At 35.8% G+C, this 18,143-nt stretch overlaps 1 protein-coding gene across 12 annotated transcripts in view; it reads right to left on the minus strand.

The window, feature by feature from the left end:
• LOC132098865 (glutamate receptor-interacting protein 1-like) overlaps nt 1-18,143 on the minus strand; it is a 244,194-nt gene that overhangs the window by 21,234 nt on the left and 204,817 nt on the right. For all 12 annotated transcript variants that reach the window (XM_059505110.1, XM_059505104.1, XM_059505107.1 and 9 more), the window contains 4 exons: nt 11,519-11,705; nt 8,793-8,938; nt 6,974-7,054; nt 862-931 (listed from right to left, as the gene is read on the minus strand). In XM_059505110.1, coding sequence (XP_059361093.1) covers nt 862-931; nt 6,974-7,054; nt 8,793-8,938; nt 11,519-11,705 — 484 coding nt within the window. The remainder of the gene's footprint in view (nt 1-861; nt 932-6,973; nt 7,055-8,792; nt 8,939-11,518; nt 11,706-18,143) is intronic.

An 18,143-nucleotide genomic window follows, 5' to 3' on the forward strand; every position in this document is an offset into this window, starting at 1 on the left:
TTGCAAACAGCCCCGCATAGACCTCACAATCAACAACTATGCAGTCAAACAGCACTCTACACCTTTCCTCAGGGCAGCCGCAGAGATTTGGGTCTATATGGAGGGTTACACATTCTCTCAGCCGCACTTAATCAGAAGCCTTCCTCTGTAGCCTGGAGAAAATGAGCATTTATATGCATAATTATGCTTTCGCAGGTCGAATGCAGATAGCATACGCTCGTAGTCATGCTCAATTCGGTGTGCAGATGTCATTACATTAGCCATTTGGGTCTATTTGAAGCTATTTAAGGCATGGGTGAAGGGCGGATTTGGATGAGAGTTTAGAAATACAGTGCTGACGTGCACCAAACTGAAGTCTTAGCAGCCATTATCCTAGTCTTCAGTGTCACATGATCCTTCCGAAATCATTCTAATATGCTGATTTGGTGTTTATTTCTTCTTATGAATGTTGAAAGTTAATAAAAGTATCCGTTTCTTAAAAAAAACAAACTTACTGACCACAAACTTTTGAAGTGTATAGTGTATACCATGCAAAATACAAAAATAAATGATGTTAGGCAACTCAAGGCAAGCTCAATAACTTTTCAACTGTTTTTTATTTTTTTTAAGTTGTGCTGAATCAAAATGATCGAAGGATGTTCTGTTTTTAAAGCGTGTTTTGTTGAGTGAAATATTGTGCAGGTAGAAAACGTAATCCATCCATCATGTATTTTTTGTTTAATATAGCAAAGCGAGAGATGCTTGTGGGTGTAGCTGTGTTAGATGCTGTATGAGTTATTATTCAGGAGATTAGCGTTTCTATAGAATTTAAGAGTACATTTTAAAGGAGATATGGTGCAAGACAATGATGCGAGGCAGTACCTGTGCGCCACGCTGCCTTTTTTTATGTCAGAGATGATGAGTGCATCTCCAGGCTTCCTACTGGAAGGAGCTGTGAAGAGAGAAGAGAACAATCAAATTTTAATTGCAAATCTCACTCATTTTCTGTAGGCAACACTGCTGATTATCTAACTCGGAGTCATTCTTAGTTAACAACTTAGAAGCTTTTAAAGGTACAATACTTTCTTAAGGTTCCGCCTTGGTGACAAAAGTGTCTTTAATGTTGGAGAGAGAAAATCTGATGACACGACAAGAGCTTTGTATCAACTTGTAGTGCCTCTTCGCATGGTTGGTGGAGAACTAGCTGCTTTTGGTAGCGTGAACAAGTACTTGTCAGTCCAGACAAGTCAGAACGGATGGTTTTGTTGTCTATTTTACATTTTTCCAGCTCGGAGAATGACATGATACCACTGCAAAAGATGCCACTCTCATTGACTGACAACGGAGATAAATATTTTCCACAGTGCTAACTGGACGACAGTCTCGCAGCAAATAATAGTACATATATAAAAATGACACTTTAACCATAAAGAAAGCACTCTGAACCAGCCTGAATGGTTTACTTGCCTAAGTAGTTTTAAAACCCCTAAAACCAGCCAACAGTCCAGCCTGACAAGTTAAGACCAACAAATAAGCTTAAGCTTTGGGTTAATCCATTTATATATATTTTTTTTCCCACCAGGGAAGTCGAGGAAGTCTAGTTGTTCTAGATTTTTTGACTCTTAAGCCCCCCATCGTCCAACACAATATTGAAAGCTCCCCTATATATTGTACTGTAATCTTTTTCTCTTGTATATATGATCTAATCAAAAAGAAACTGCTAGTTTTTAAACCTTTTATTAAGAGAACATGGTTAAGTTGTTGATATATTAAATTAATTAACCATGATTTAACTATTTTGTGAATGCAGATGTTTCAGGATCTGTATGTTCTTCAATAAAAACAAAAGTTATATAATATTACATAATAGTAAAAACCGCTCTATATTATTATAAATTAATAAATATATAGCCTAAAAAAATTGCTGCCAGCTCTCTAGGATTTGGAAGAGAGCCATTACGTCAGTGTGAAATAGACCTTTTTAGCAGCTCTAGTTGTATTCTGGTGCACAGGGGACAGATGTGAATGCATAATCACATGTCATATGGTCGCTAAACCACCAGGATCATCTGGAGATGTGATATTAAACTTCTCGAGTGACGAGCCAGAGCATTTTTCTCTTCGTAAGAGCTCAGGGTGATTCATGTTCACTTAATGCATCACGTACAGATTGGAAGGTCGTGTCTTTTTCACTTTGAATAAGAAAAATAATCTCTTTTGTTAATCCTGCTCACTTTTCAACCTAATATGCCTTCCAGATGGTGCTACAGCTTAATCATCATCAATTCTGATACTATGTGCAGCCTGCCAGTGATGGGGAATTGTCCTATGCTGCCCTGTGGGGGTCTGTTCTTTAAGCTCTACGCATTGAGATGCAGAGCATGTGTCCATGTTGGACAGATGGTTTCAGAGGTTTTCTGTGCTGGGTTGTTACAGTTAGAGAACAACCCTGCAAGCTCCAATTGACAGAGCAGCTTGATAACTTGAGAACTTGATTAATATGATGGAATATCTCAAAGCCTACACAATAAATAAATAAAAAAACAACAATAAATTATATTTTTCATCTTGTAAAATACAAAATGTGTAAATTTTATGTAAATATGTAAATGTAAATATATATTGTTTGAATTTATATATCTATATCTATATATATATATATATATATATATATATAGAGAGAGAGAGAGAGAGAGAGAGAGAGAGAGATTATCTCTTAAAAAAAAGTATTTTCAACAAAGATTAAAAATATAATGCATTTGAAATATGCAATCATAATACAATTGGAAATTTTATCATAAAAATGCATATTTTAAAAAAAGGATTATATATATATATATATTAAAGTGTGACTATGTATAGTATGGTGGGAAAAACATCTCTAATGCCTTTTTACATGCCTCTTTATTCAGCTAATATGACCTGAAAGACCCAAATTAGAGCTACTTTATTTCCACATTCAAATTAAAAAGCAAGTCAGAGAGGTTTGTCTGTCAAAAGAGAAAATGAAGGATGACTCCATGGAGAAAGGTCAAAGATTCAATCTCGATGGTAGGGACTACAGCACTAGCAGTTTAAAAGAGGAAAGAAATTGCTTTTAGGATGTCGATCAGAATGAGCTAGGTTTAAACAAGCTAGCTGAGAGCAAATGGTCAGTAATACAGTTCCTGAGATGTATCTGACAATTCAATCTCCAAATGTTAGTGAGTTCTCGGACCAAAGAAATAATCATGTTTTCTGCTCAGCTCAGAACGCATGTCCGCTGACCTTAAAGGCACCTCACCATATGCTGCAGTACAGCGCTGTGATGTCACCTTCAGATGAAGCACATCAAAGCACATCCTTTCAACTCGATGAAGCTCTGATGAATTTTACAGCAAGCATCCAGAGCAACAACAAAAAAAGACTTCTTACATAAACAGACACTCAGCTTGATAGTATGTTTTGGAAATCAAGCAACAAGATGAATCTTATTTGTCAGACAGGCTACATTATGACATTCGGAATGGAAAAGATACAGCCATCTTCTGTCTGCTTCCTATAGTGGCACTGTGGTTGCCACTGGTAGCTGATTTGTAAGTTTCCTCCCTTGTGCTTGCACTGCTATTTGGACCTGACCGTGATAAATAGCGTGTCTCATTCACAGTCTCTGCACTTTGCGGCTAAAATTGGTCTGGCCAGGTGAATACCAATCTTGGACCAGAGCTAAGTGTCAAAGTGGAACAATTGCATGAAGGTAACACTTGCTTTGTGCATTATCTGATCCAGTTTCTACAGTAAAACTTTATGTGGTGGCCATGGTGATCTTTAAATGCATTTCTTAGGAATTTACCTTGCTTTTATGGGCTATAAAAATTTGAATCTATAAAAAAGCCAAATCTGTAGTTTAAGCAGCCAAATATTATCTTGTCTTATTCTTCAAGATGCCACCAGGAGAAGACGACAAGGTAATCTTTAAGGAGAAGTAAACAAAACATCTATAAACGTGTCCTACTATGGCTTTATTGGTACCTGAGAAATACGGGCCCCGCAGAGGCAGAAAGCCATTAAACTCTTCAGTAAGGCCACAAGAGCTTGGCAAAGTCCATATACATAAATCGATCGACATGTGGATAGGACAGCCTACGTCTCTCTTTCTCTCTCTCTTTCATTCCCAGCCATAAAAGTAGATTTTCTCAGACATCCTGCTGGTCCTGAGCCAAGTGGAGGCATAATTGAGTAGACTGTCTTTGCATAAATATAATATTAGAATGGAATTTCTTTGTGCAGAGTGCACATCTCCTCCAGCACTCGGTCTTCATTAGTTAAAAACCAGAGCTCCACCCATCATTGCAAACTCCATGATCTCTGAATCTTAAAGGGATAGTTCAGCCAATAATTACTCATTCTTACACAGTTCCAAACCCATATGACTTTATTTCTGCTGTTGAACACAAACGGTGATATTTTTATGTTCAAGCTGCTGTTTTCCATGCAATTAGCGTAAATGGGGGTTACAAGAGGATTCAAAAACACCATGAAAGAGACTTGTGCACTGTATTTTAGGTTTTCTGAACACATTTTTTTTATATATATTTTTTGAGGAACAGGGCAAAAAGTCATAATTCATTGAAAATCTTCAGACGACAAAGCAATGTTTTTGGTGAACTGATTCATTGAGTCTTTCATTCTGCATTTATTCAAAATCTTTTGATTCATCATTCAGTTTACTAAACCAGCATGAATAATTTGTTCATGAATTGGACTGATTCTCAAAGTTAAAATTTTAATTAAATTTGAAAACCTGAATTACATTTTTCTTTCCCTGCCACAAAACTATTATATGGTTTCTATGTAATACAGAATTATGGTGCTTTTTGAATATTGAAAGCTCCAGCTGCCATTCATTGTACTTGCATACTTGAAGAGCCATCAATTTATTCTTCAGAATTTTCCATTTGTGTTGCATAGAAGAGATATTTTGGGGTGTTCTGTTGAACTATTATGTTTATTGATATCATGGAGTCTTTGAGAAGACATACTGGAATGGGAACCAACTGTTTTTAATGATCTGAAAAGCACTTACAGAATTATTTTAGCACAGGCAAAGTAGTTCGTCTGGTTCATTAAGGAAGTTCAGACAGCTGTAAAAACCCACAAAGAAGCTTTACTGGGAACCGTTTGCTATTATCTTTGGACTGTGCATATCTACATACTGTAGCCAATCCTGGGAGAATTTGCCCCATCAAATAAGTAACAAATGTGAGGACTTGTACACAACCAGCAAGATAATAAATACTTTCATTTAGAAAGTGTGGAGGAGGACGACGGGCAAAATTGCTTTGGAGGTAAACAACTCCACAGCTTCAGAGAGAAGCAATTACTGCTGGGTTGTTGCATGGGGTCCACCAATGTATTTCATGAAGACGCTTTCTGGCTAATAACAGAAAGTTCGTATCATATTGCTGTAATGGGGAAAGCAGTCAATGTCACAAAACCGAGCTGGGATGAGGTGATGAATCATTCTGGCTTGACAATGCGGGCGGCATTGATGAAGCAGCTGGGAAAGGCTTCGAGCGTTAGGAGTGTGGGGTTTACGAAGCAAGCTCTGCAGAGTCCCTGACTGCAGGTGGAAAACAGACTGAATTCACAAGCAGTTCCATCTATAACTACCTTTCCAAAGACTCAGGTGATGGTAAACAATGACAACAGGAGAATAGACACAGTATCTCTGGAGGAAGAAGGGAATGATGATGGTTTGGAAAGTAGTCTAGTGTAGAGAACAGAGGAGATAAAATTGCAAAAACCGAAAGTTGAAAGGCAGGATCCCAAGTTCAATGCCTTAAATCCCCACAATGCACCAGACACCGGCTGCATATGAATGCTAAAAAATGTTTTGTCACATTAACTGTGCCTACTCAGGCATTTTACAAGGGTAGAAGGCAGCGCTGTTATCATTTACCAAAACTATTAATAAAAACATCTTTGTTAATTGAAATAATTCTGAAATAAAATATAAATATTAGGTGGAAAACCAAAACCAAAAAGTACAAAAAATACTAACTGAAATAAAACTATATATATATATAAAAATATTTGCAATTATTTAAAATGATTAAATTATTTAAAAAACTGACAAAAGCATATAAAAGCACTAAAAATAAATTTCAAATTTAAACTGAAAATATAAAAGTTAATTTGAAATATTGATAAAAATATAATGGTATATACTAGTAATCATTGAAATACAAAAGGCATTTGATAAAGGGATTAAAAGAAGTTTTGCTTTTCTAGGAGTATTGTAATCAAAAATATTATTAGATTATCATTATGTTATGGTGCCCTGAGAGACCTTCATATACAAAAACAAAGTAATACACTTAAACTGCCTTCAGTTCTGGACTCAGCCACTGTGACCTACAGTCTGTGCCTGGCAATTAAATTTACTATTGCAATAAATGAGAGATAATATAGAATTACGCACTGCTTTTCATGCAAAACTTCATAATGTAATAAGCACAAACCCTCCGAGTAAGAAATTTTTTTTCATCACTCTAATAAGCAACAGCTACATTTATTTCCCAAGAAATCCAGTAATAAGTCACCCAGATGCTTTTTTTTTATGTATTTGGAACTGAAACAGGTTAAATGTCACATATTCAGTGATTTAGGCAATGAAGGACTACCCAATTGTGTAGACTTATTTCTAAATTTGTGGCCTGATTAATGAACAGAAAAATGCTGAAGAGGCAATTAAACCTCTAAAGGGAAAAGAGGTCAATTATAAGGTAATATAACAACACTTTCACAGATACATTTTCTTTCACTATACTTTATTACATGTACATTTATGCAATTGGCAGATGCTTGTATCCACAGCAACTTCATTCAAGGTTTTTGCCTGCCTTAACATGCACCATTAAATATAATTTTTACACCTGGATTGAAGGTCAGAGAGCACAAGCAAACACAGCCTTATTAATATGCATAGAGGAAGTGAGAGAAGAATACGTACAGCTGATGGTGATGCCCAGTTCCACACCTGGCTTCTTTGGTAGCTTCACATGGAAGGTTCCACTGCTCGGAATAACCGATTCTAAATGAGACAAAGACAGAAGTACAAAAAGGTCGATTTTTAGATACGAGCCTATATATATCATCATTCTGGAAATTTAATAATTGTGAATTTATAGATCATTTTGAAATCGAAAAGTGGAGATTCAAATGAATGTCCAAACCAACACTTGGGGATAGTTCTGTCATCATTTTCTCACCCTCATGTTGTTCCAACTCTGTATGATGATCTTTTGTTCATAGAATGCAAAATTAGATGTTTAGTAGAATGTCCAAGCTGTTTTTCCATACAATGAATGTGATCAAACCACAGTGGTTTCCATTGCATGTAAAAGAGTAGCTTTTACTTGGTTTGTTTTACATGCAAGAAAAAAAGCAAATGGCAGGCCAACATTATTTTTGGGGGGTGAACCCTCTCTTTAAAGTGACATGGAAACATGGAGCAGTTAAATATTCAGTCTTTCTCTCAGGCAGAGATGTAGACAATCTTTCTGACAGAAGCGCAGGAAGCTCGGTCTGGGAAAGGTGGGAGAAAAAAAATCTTCATAAAATATGTCATTCTCCTCTGGGCAGTGAGTCAAACTCAAAAAGAATGACAGAAGTGTCAAAGCGCTCAAAGAAAGAAAATGCACAGCTCTCCAGTGACCCGCCATTACACAAAGACCTCTTTTAGAACAACCACTTGGCCTGAACGATAAATAATACTGTTCAAGCAAAAACACGGTTATATTATTACAATTCAAAATTGTTTTTATTTGTATATATTCTAAAATGTAATTTATTTTTTATGATGAAAAAGCATCAGTCTTCAGTGTCACATGATCCTTCAGAAATCATTCTAATTCATTCGAGTCAAAGATTTAGACAGAAACATACTTCTTTAAAAGAACGGCGTTAGGTAACGATGTTATTTTTTCAGTAACGGGGTAATCTAACTAATTACTTTTCCTGTCGTTACATCGCCGTTAACGTTACTGAACGTTAAATGCGGTGCGTTACTATGCACTGATTTAATATAAAATCCGAACGCACCCCTGGCTCACACAGCGAGTGAGGAGGTGGGTTAATAACGAGATAAGCGATTATGATTGGCTAAGGCAGAGTCATGTGTTTCATGGTAGCCAATCAGAGCCATTGTTTTTACACACACGCGCCAGTGGCGCCAAACACACACAGTGACACACGCAACAGCTACACAGAGATTCGCAGCAGCAGCAGCAGAAATGGCGAGTCAGGAGCAATCCAATGAAAAGTTGGCATTTTCAAGGTGGAGATATAAGCACTACTTCAAATTCATTGTAGTCAAAGGCAAGAACGTGCATGTAATGTGTACATGTAATGTGTGACACACGCATCTACAAAGCTAGTGGCTAAAAACACTTTTCTTACAAAGAGTGCAGGATAAAACTCTTGCTGTCTGTTGACGTGCAATAACACCTGTCTGTTCTACTTATTTCAACTGACTTATGAAAACTGCTAAAAAAACAAACAAATTCTTTGACATATAGCAACTTTTTTTTTTTTTTTTACAGTAACGCAAATAGTTACTTTTCCTGGTAACGAGTTACTTTTATTATAGAGTAATTCAGTTACTAACTCAGTTACTTTTTGGAACAAGTAGTGAGTAACTATAACTAATTACTTTTGTAAAGTAACGTTCCCAACAGTGCTAGGATGACAAGCTAATATAGTGTGTCTCAAGGACTACAGACTTTCGACGTGGCCTATACTGTGATTACACTGCCAGCATGTGTCCCTACCTGCTACGTCAAACTCAATCTCCAGTGTGACTTTGCTGGTGATGCTGGAGTCCCTCAGCAGCTGATTGGTCTCCTCCAGCGTGCTGTCCTCCGTGGGGATGCCGTTTATTGACAGGATGCGGTCACCAATCTGCAGGATGCCGCACCTGCGTACAGAGAGCAGATTTAGCACACCATTCCTCTTGCACTGACCAACAGATTAGCTGTGCAGACAGTATAAAATAAAAATTATGGACTGGTGTAGAGGGAGACAAAAAGGGGTAGTGGGACCCAGGAAATATGTCACACTGACAAGCCAACCACTTATATTATGCCAGCTGGCGCCGTTAAATAGACATTAGTGAGTGAATGTGACGCTTTAGCCAAAAATACAAATGTCCTCTTAGCTCAAGGTCAGAGTAAAAGCACTTTTTAATAGCTGAGGGAACAACAACTAAAAACAGAACGGCTTAATTGCTTTTGCTCTCAATGCTAAAAACTAAGTTGGTCATGTTAATGGAGATGATGATTTTGCAATTGTACTGTCTTGATTAATGCTTAATTTGCTATAAACAGATAAACGGTAACCTAAGTAGTAATAATGCTTTTGCTTAAGTACAAAGATGTAACCCTGTGATGAATGCTATATAGAAAATGTATTGTGTAACTTCACTAACATTAAGAAAACTGCTTACTTGCATGAAATGTACTGTATGTAGTGACTGATTTAGAGTAGAAACACTTATGTATTAGAAATAGTTTTTATGATAAATGGACAATATAATAGTTAAGGTGTATTTCACAGACGGTTAAAAGGAAAAAGAAGAGGAAAAGGGCTAAAGCAATGTGAAGTAAACAACTGAAAGCCTCGGCAGAGGAGTTGGCAGCACTCCAGGTGATGACATCAGAAGAACCAGCGTTCGACGTCTGTGTATAAAAGACTGAGAGAGAGACTCGACGGACGGATACTGAACAAGCACAGTATCCCTCGACGCCTGATACCAGCTGACTATACCTTGATTTTGTAACTTTACTATTGTACTTTGATATAACTGTTGTTAACTTTAATAAAACTTGTATTTTATTATTGACAAGTTATTGTCTGCAAGAGTAGTAATTTAAGAGCCGTAAGCAAGAACTGACCACAGGGAAGTCTGCTGAGCAAATTGTAAGTACTTTTGGAATGCTTATAGTTTTGTCCAGAGTTGACTTTCCTTACCTACCTGAGAATAATAAATAAACAGGTAAAAGGTGTATAGAAAAAGGAGACACCATAAAACAGTCACCATAAGGTAGTTTCTGCTTTTTGGATGCTGGTATCCAGTGTGCATCACCACCAACAAAGATGTAAAACATTCAGACATATTGTGATGTGTTGTAGGGAAATATTTACTGAGAATAATTACCTTTTAAGGTACTTTTATAAATCTCTAAATCATGTTGAGCAACAATCAAATATAAGCGGGACATTTCTTTCTTTAACTGTATTTTTATTTTACTTTACAATTTATATTAATTTAATTTATAAATATATTGAATTAAAAAAAATTAAACCACCAAAATACCATAACTCGTATAACCGACCTAATCCACAGTGGTGAACTTCAGCATTTGACTAAATATAATACTTTGTATTATAAGTTAAGTGAATAAACTGTATATTGTATATCACTGAGACAAAAACTAGTAAAACAGATCGATTTACAGTAAAAAAAAAAAAAAAGAGAGAAAGTAACTAATATAATAATATTCTGTAATTTACTGTAACAAACCATAATTTACTATATTATAATTCACTCTGTAATACTATAATATTTTGTATATTGCTCCAAAAAGAAAGTAAAACACCACCGGGTGTCCCCACAAACACACCGGGTGTCCCCACAAAGGCTCAAATGAATCTGTGAAATGTTTTTGGGAAATAATGTATTATTAAAATTATTAAAATAATGCATAAATCACAAACTGATTCAATATAACATTGTACAGTTTGCTGTAAAGTAAATAAATAGTTATGTTGTGCACTCACCACTATTTCTTTTCAAATGTGTTTTTTATAATCTTTTTTCTAAATTGTCTTCCCAGTACTGAAAAATATAGTTAAGTTGGCAGCATCGCTACTCTTGTTCCCCAACTCCGGTAACTCTTTATCAAATCATCAACATAACAAGGTTTATGCATTACAAGGTTTAGCAATTCACTGCAATTACAGCTGGCAGCGACTCATTCCTGTTGCTTAGGTCAGTAATTACAATGAAGTTGGATGTAAATCCACCTCGGTCGACCAGTAAGCTCATTTGGATGCCAGCTGAGGCTCTGCCACTCAGGTAATTATAGTGAAGTGCTTTGCTCTATCACGTAATGCTGTAGTCAATCACAGCTCAAGCAGGCTGGAAATCAGATCCTCACGGCCAGGCAGTTATACATCATATGTGATCATTGCATTATATCATTTATGAAGCTGTGGCTCTGTGGAGGACAAGTTCTAAGCGGTCAGAGATGTGCAGTGATGTAATAACTGTGGTCTTTGGGATGTGTTCAAATAATCAAAATTAGATTTGAGATTAAATATTCAAGATTCCCAAAGGGAAGTTCACACTTCTCTGATAACGCAAATAATTAAGCCGTGCCGAGTGCTCTGATCTGAGGAAGGGTATGTGGAATATTAAAACCCAGAGATTTAACTAGGTCAAAAGAGGCACTGGAGAAGCACTGGAGATTAATAAAAATTGTGTCACAGATCTTACCGCTCTGCTGGGCTGTCGGGGTCTATGTAAGCGATGAGCGGAGGAGAGGACAGGGTTTCTGTGGCAAAGACTCCTCCCTGAAGCTGGATCCCAAAGCCCATGATGGAGTCGCTGATGAGGGTCACCTCTGTTGTTTCTGTGTGGACCACCTGACCGGCAAGTCCTACCGTACTGGAAGCCAGAGACACTAGAGGCATGAAACAGAGGGCAACAGGTTCACAAACAGCAGAAAGTTCCTCACAGAATCCTATAAAATTGATTTTTGGGGCCCAAAAGGACCCTACCAATTAATTTTTACTATATGGAAAAGAGCAGCTTGAACATTCTGCTAAACTTCTCCTTTGGCCATCAACATAAAAAAAATTATAAATCAACCAAATTCTAGTAAACAATACTTTTAAATGTTTCAAATAGCTGTTCTGTATGCATCTCAAAGCATCTTTTCACAGACTAAAAGGTTGTCAGCCATGTGAGTCTTTGCAGTGACTGAGCTGGATTTGTGCCCTCGCTGCAGATAAGAATTCAATATGTGTGCTAGTATCTTTGGGCCAACTACGTGTGCTTAGAAATTAGAAAAGTCACTTTGATATAGAGCTGGTGTATTATATCGCAAATCAGACCACAGGGATTTAGGGAAACTCTTTCTGTAGATGGTGCAAATTATGAGGCTGTTAGAACTTCCTTATCTTATGGGTCTGACTCTGGATCTGAAATGACTATATAATACAATACTTAAAAAATAGTGTTGTCGTTATAAATAATAATAATAATACCACCACAAAGACTGATATTTGAGTGAATATAGTTATTTTAACAAGTGAAATATAAGGAATGCACCAGTATTGTTTCTGACTGCTACCTTTCATATATATATATATATATATATATATATATATATATATATATATATATATATATATATATATATATATATATAAAATGACAGGTTAATGAAATTCACTAAATTGAATTATTCAATGATTTGAATTATTATTTTCAATTTATTAAATTTCAACTTATTTTCTATATACAATTAAGCAAAAAAGCATTTAATCAAAATCACTTAAAACAGACACCATTATAACGTGAATTATAAAAAATGGATATTCATTTTGAGATTTTCTTGTGTTTTTAAAGGTGACCTTTCAATACTATATAAAAGAAAATACATCTAAATGTAAAAATAGGATAAATTAGCATTCATTGGCATATATGCAATACCGAATGATAATGTTAACTAATTAACTGTGTATATCTTCTCTATATCTATTAGAAAGCCTGTTGTTTTCACCATGCTGATTGAGAGCGTTTAAACCAGCTTACCGAAAAGCAGACAGGCACATAAGCATGTCCTGATTTATACAGCGTGCTGCACCTCATTTACAATTGTCTAGATCAATAAAGTCTCATGGGATACATCTCAATTGCAAAGCAACACATTGTAACTGGGCTTCAAAAAAGGCCCAGTTTTCAGAGATGTTCACACTGTATGCTTTCAAAGAGGCGAGTGAAAATGCGCTCTGACACACGAGCGGCCATCACACCCTTGACTGACCAAGCTTAATCCATCAACCCAAGCACCAGGGAGCACAGACGACAGCCAAGAGGTCTCTTTCCCCATAGACACGTCCCGGTCATATGGAAATCTGCCTGCGGGTTATCGACCGGCACCAAACCAGGCCTGCCGCATTTTTAAAGAACCTCTTATACTCGCCAGATCGCTCTAGTGTGACTTGAGAGTGAGTCTATCTGAGATTGATGATCCTGCTCACGGGCTAGATTTACAGCTCCAGACACCTTTATTGTTTTAAATGCAGTGACCTTTCCTTTTTTATTGGGAGTGAGGGATGAGAAAGGGAGGCTAAGGTGACGCAGATGAGGACAGGATGCCTCTTGGATGCTGAAAAGCTTTCAGGGACGGGTCTGCGGTGCACATCGATCAACAGTCGATTGGGACTCCTCTTGTCTGAAGCACTGAAAATGATACTGACTGGTCTTTTTGCAAATGGCTCAGGGGCCGCAGACTGTGAACTGACCCAACAGGGCTTTGTGCGCTTCTGAGTTTTGCTTCGTGAAGCGATTTGGTTAAGTGGTGTCTTCGGTTTGTGTAGGACTTCAAAGGCTCTAACAGACAAGGAAGCACCTGAGGGGTCATTGTCGACACATCTCAAAGAATCACCAGCCAACTGACTCTCTCTCGCTCATTCGCCGCCTCCTCCTTCCTGCAAAAAATCTTAAATTTCAGCTTCCCACAAACCAGTGAGTCAGCTGTAACTCGAAATCCTTAGAATGAGTCAGAAGAGTTTGAAACATCTCTTCTTTGGCAGAGAACAGATTTTGGCAGCTCTAGTAAAATTGGAAAGAATGCACCTTTGATCCTAAAGCCCTTGAGTTGCGTCATTGTTTCGATTGACAGGACTATCTATTCTAAGCTCTCTTTCTCTCTCTCTCTCTCTCTCTCTCTCTCTCTCTCTCTCTCTCTCTATATATATATATATATATATATATATATATAGACACACTGCTGTTCCAAAGTCTGGGTCACTAAGATGTCTTTTTTTATCTTTCTAATTAAGTTTATTCAGCAAGGATGTATTAAATTGATCAATGTAAATGTCTTTTGAATCACAGTTCCTCAGCAATATTTCTGTTTTCAACATTGATGAACATAATTAATATTTCATGAGCATCAAATCAGCATATTAGAATGATTTCTGAAAGATCATGTGACACCAAAGTCTGGAGTAATGTTGCTGACAAAGCTGGTTTAACATCACAGAAAAAAATTAAATATACATATCAAAGTGTTATAAATTGTAATGCTATTTCATTTTACTGTATTTCTATTTCAAATAAATGCAGCCTTGGTGAGCATTAAAATTCTTATTGACAGTTTATTATTATTATTATTGTACGTTTGCATTGTAGTTTATGTATGTACATCCTACATACACTGAGTGTAGAATCCTAAAATATACTGACCTTAACTAAAGAATATCAACATAATATACGAAACTGATTAAAAAACAAAATGTTAAGTAATCTTTGGAGTAACAAGGCTATCAAACCAATGACAAAATAAATATATACATGTCTGAGGCTAATACACAAAATATAAGAAATATATGTAAAATCAATTAATTTTATATTGTAAAAAAAAAAAAAAACAGTTGTGCATTGTAGGGTAAAAATATTTATATGACACCTTTTGCATTAACAGTTTTCGTGCAGAGGAGAGAGCATTGATGCTTGTGTGTGTGTGTGTGTGTGTGTGTGTGTGTTGAATCCTTGAGTCACATAAAAGGAGCTTGGGAAGAACAGTCTCTTAAAACTGTGTATGCTGTCGCCAGATCTGTCTTGCTGAAGATATCAGGAACCTTAAGGGTCGTCAACACTGTCCTTTAATATAATCATAGTTTTTTCTGGCAGAACGCTAGAGAAAAATACCTCAACTGACAACCGCATGGAAATCATAAACGAGGACAGTGGGCATTAGTCAACAATTAAATTATGCTAATATTCTCCTGGTGAGAAGGCATGGTGCTAGTTCGGTCACAGTACATTAAAGGCAGAATGGTTTGTTCCGGACTACAAAAACGCAGAGGGGAACAAAAATTAGCATGACACCACCTCCAACAGTGGTAAAACAAGATTTACAAAAGACATCAGTGAAAGCCTTTTAGAGTATCCCCAGCAGGAGAAGAGGAGACTACAGACTGAATGTGTCTGTTTATGGTGTGTGTGTGTGTGGAAAAGATAGTTTCTTCTCACCGCTTCATTGACTGTGTGATCTTGCAGTAGACCTTTTCAACAATTGGGGAACAAAATTCTTCAAAAAAAACAACAACAAAAAAAACTTTTTAACAAAAAGCCAGTGAAAGGAGGTGCTTAACCTTCAAAAATATTGACTGTGAACCTCAGAAGGTTAAACGAATTATTACATTTTCAGGTTTATGCCATTTTTATACATTTCTAGCAATTAAAAAAGAATCAACACAGAACATAATATTTGATATATCCAAGTGGGCAAAATGGACATAATATTATTAAAATGATTAATTATTAAATATTAGATTTATTTACATTTTTAAATGGCAAAAATAGTTTTAAACCCTGACTTTTTTAAACCAATAAACATTAATCAGGATGGAACTAAATTGACAAAATTAATCAAAATGAATACTATTAAAATTAATAATTATTTAATATTATAAGATCTATTAATTTTACATTAACAGGTCGAAATAGTTTTAAACCCTGATTTTGAAATTTTCTAGTAATAAAATCAGGGTGGAGCTAAATTGACAAAATGAATAATCAAAATTAAACTGACAAGAAAAAAAAAGACACAATTATTAGTAATTAAATAAATATAGTATTTGTATAATAAATAGTAATTAATAATATGTATAATATATAGTCATTAATATTAAATTCAGATAACAGTTTAACTTATCTAATAGATTTCACAACAAAATACAAGAGATTTGTCCTTCATCCAGATGTGTCATTGCTGTCTGATGGGTGACTTTGCAGCAAATATCTCCCTCCCTCCATCTCTCTCTCTCTTTTTGATGTGTTGAATAGTGTGTGTGAGGTTCATCCTGTCCCTGTTAGCCAGCGACAGCAAAGGCCTCAGGAGGGACTTTTAACAAACCAATGCCAGTTTGTATGCTAGAAGACGTCACTCATGCAAGGGCTGGGAATGCTGAATCAGCAGCACATCATGCAGTGAACCCGTCCTCACTCATTTGCCTTCTCACTTTAGGCTGTCAGAACATATCCTGGGCATAGACTCCTTGATTCGACTGCCACGACCTCTGTGCAGAGCTCTATGGACAGTGAAATCAAGGTGCTATGCAAATAGGGCTCATTTGGAGCATCAGTGAAGTTAATTAAGCTTTCAATTTGGGCAGTGAGGCAGTGAACAATTTGCTGCCATCTGAGCTTTACAGCAGTGTGTAGAGACAAGGTGATTGCTGATAAGGTGCTAATATTCATTAGCAGTTTTTTCAGCAATTATCCATTTAAATTTGATACGATTTCATGCATTTTAGCCGAAGGTCATGAAAAAAAAAAAAAAAAGTCAAGCGTGTCCAAATATATATATATTTTTTTTTTATTTAATTTAATTTTTAGTTGTGCAAAGTTTTACTGTGTAAACGCTAATTACCAATTTTTTTTTTTAAATAATACAAACTACAAAACAGTATGTCTGCTGCATTTGCTTTTTAACAGTGAATATTGTATGTTCTATTATATCTCATGTGTGCTGCTTTGACTAGTTGTGTTTCATGAGTTAGAGTAAAGTCATAGTTGTGAAAAGACTCAATACAGCTATTACAGACCCATTATGAAATAATTTTTCTAAACAAATGGCATCTATTAGGGGCCGTGCACATGCTCGTGGTCGTAAAACTGGAAATAAATTTGTGTAATAGATCAGATGCTCTGTTTCTGTGCGGCAGGTGTATTAGCCAAACACAAGCGGTGAGCAACGCGGTAGGAGAAGCTATTAACTGTGATGTTCAGAACAAGTGCAGCCAAGTCATAGTAAATTAAACACTTCAAAGTCAGATAAAAAATGGACAGTTAAATTAGCCAAAGTGTTTTGACGTTTTAAAATACCGTCTCAAATCCCAGTTTAATGAGACCGCTAAGCAAGCCATTTGTTAAGGGATTCCTCATTTGTGGCACTATTAAAACCTTGCTGAAATAATTTCAGGACGAGGGAGATGAGGCATTAAGTGCTTTGGAAACCTGTTTGGAAACAATTATTATTATATTTCTAATGGTGCCACCAATATTTTTTTTGTATTATTTATATACAATCATAGTATTTATTAATATTTTAAATTAGTTTTTATTTTTAGATTTTCAATTTCATTTTATGTTTAGTTTTAGTAATTGTATTTATTAGTTTCTTATATATCTATACACCTTAAATATATTTGTATTTTTGTGTTTATTTATTTGGTGTGTGTTTTAGTTTTGGAAATTTTAGTACTCCAACTTACATATTTCAGTTAGTTGTCAAGGCAAATTTTTATTTTTGTTTCAAGTTTTAAATTTTTGACTGAAAGGTCACATCAAGTTTTTGAATATAAGTGAAGGGGCACATTATAGTATATGTATGACAAGTGAAGCTTAGATTTTTTTTATTCTAAATTTACAGTTACTGTACTGTACTTTGTGTACTTGTACAGTATATGGAAATATACTTATTACTTATGAAAAGCTCACTTTTTTCCTCCCACTCTATTTCTCTCAAATCTCTCTTTCTTTTTCCCACTCTCTCCTACAAATACACACACATCCAGTACAAATACATGGTCGCGAGCACATGTGCAACAAACACATGCACAGAAACTTGTCAGCGCTGACCTGCAACATTATCAGTAAAATAGTATTGCAAATCAAAAACAGCAGCATTATTGAGAAATGCCATAGCTTTTCAAGAAGTTAAACTGTAGATGCTGCTGCCAAATAATGTTGAGAGACAAACATGCAGTACTCTTGTAATTCACAAACATTTAATAAATCTCTCTTTCCCTCTCAATAACGGCATTTTCTGCATATTAAACACAGAAGCCTCAGTTTCTAGCAATAAAATAAAATGTTTTGT

Source organism: Carassius carassius, chromosome 22, assembly GCF_963082965.1.
Source record: "Carassius carassius chromosome 22, fCarCar2.1, whole genome shotgun sequence".
NCBI lineage: Eukaryota > Metazoa > Chordata > Actinopteri > Cypriniformes > Cyprinidae > Carassius > Carassius carassius.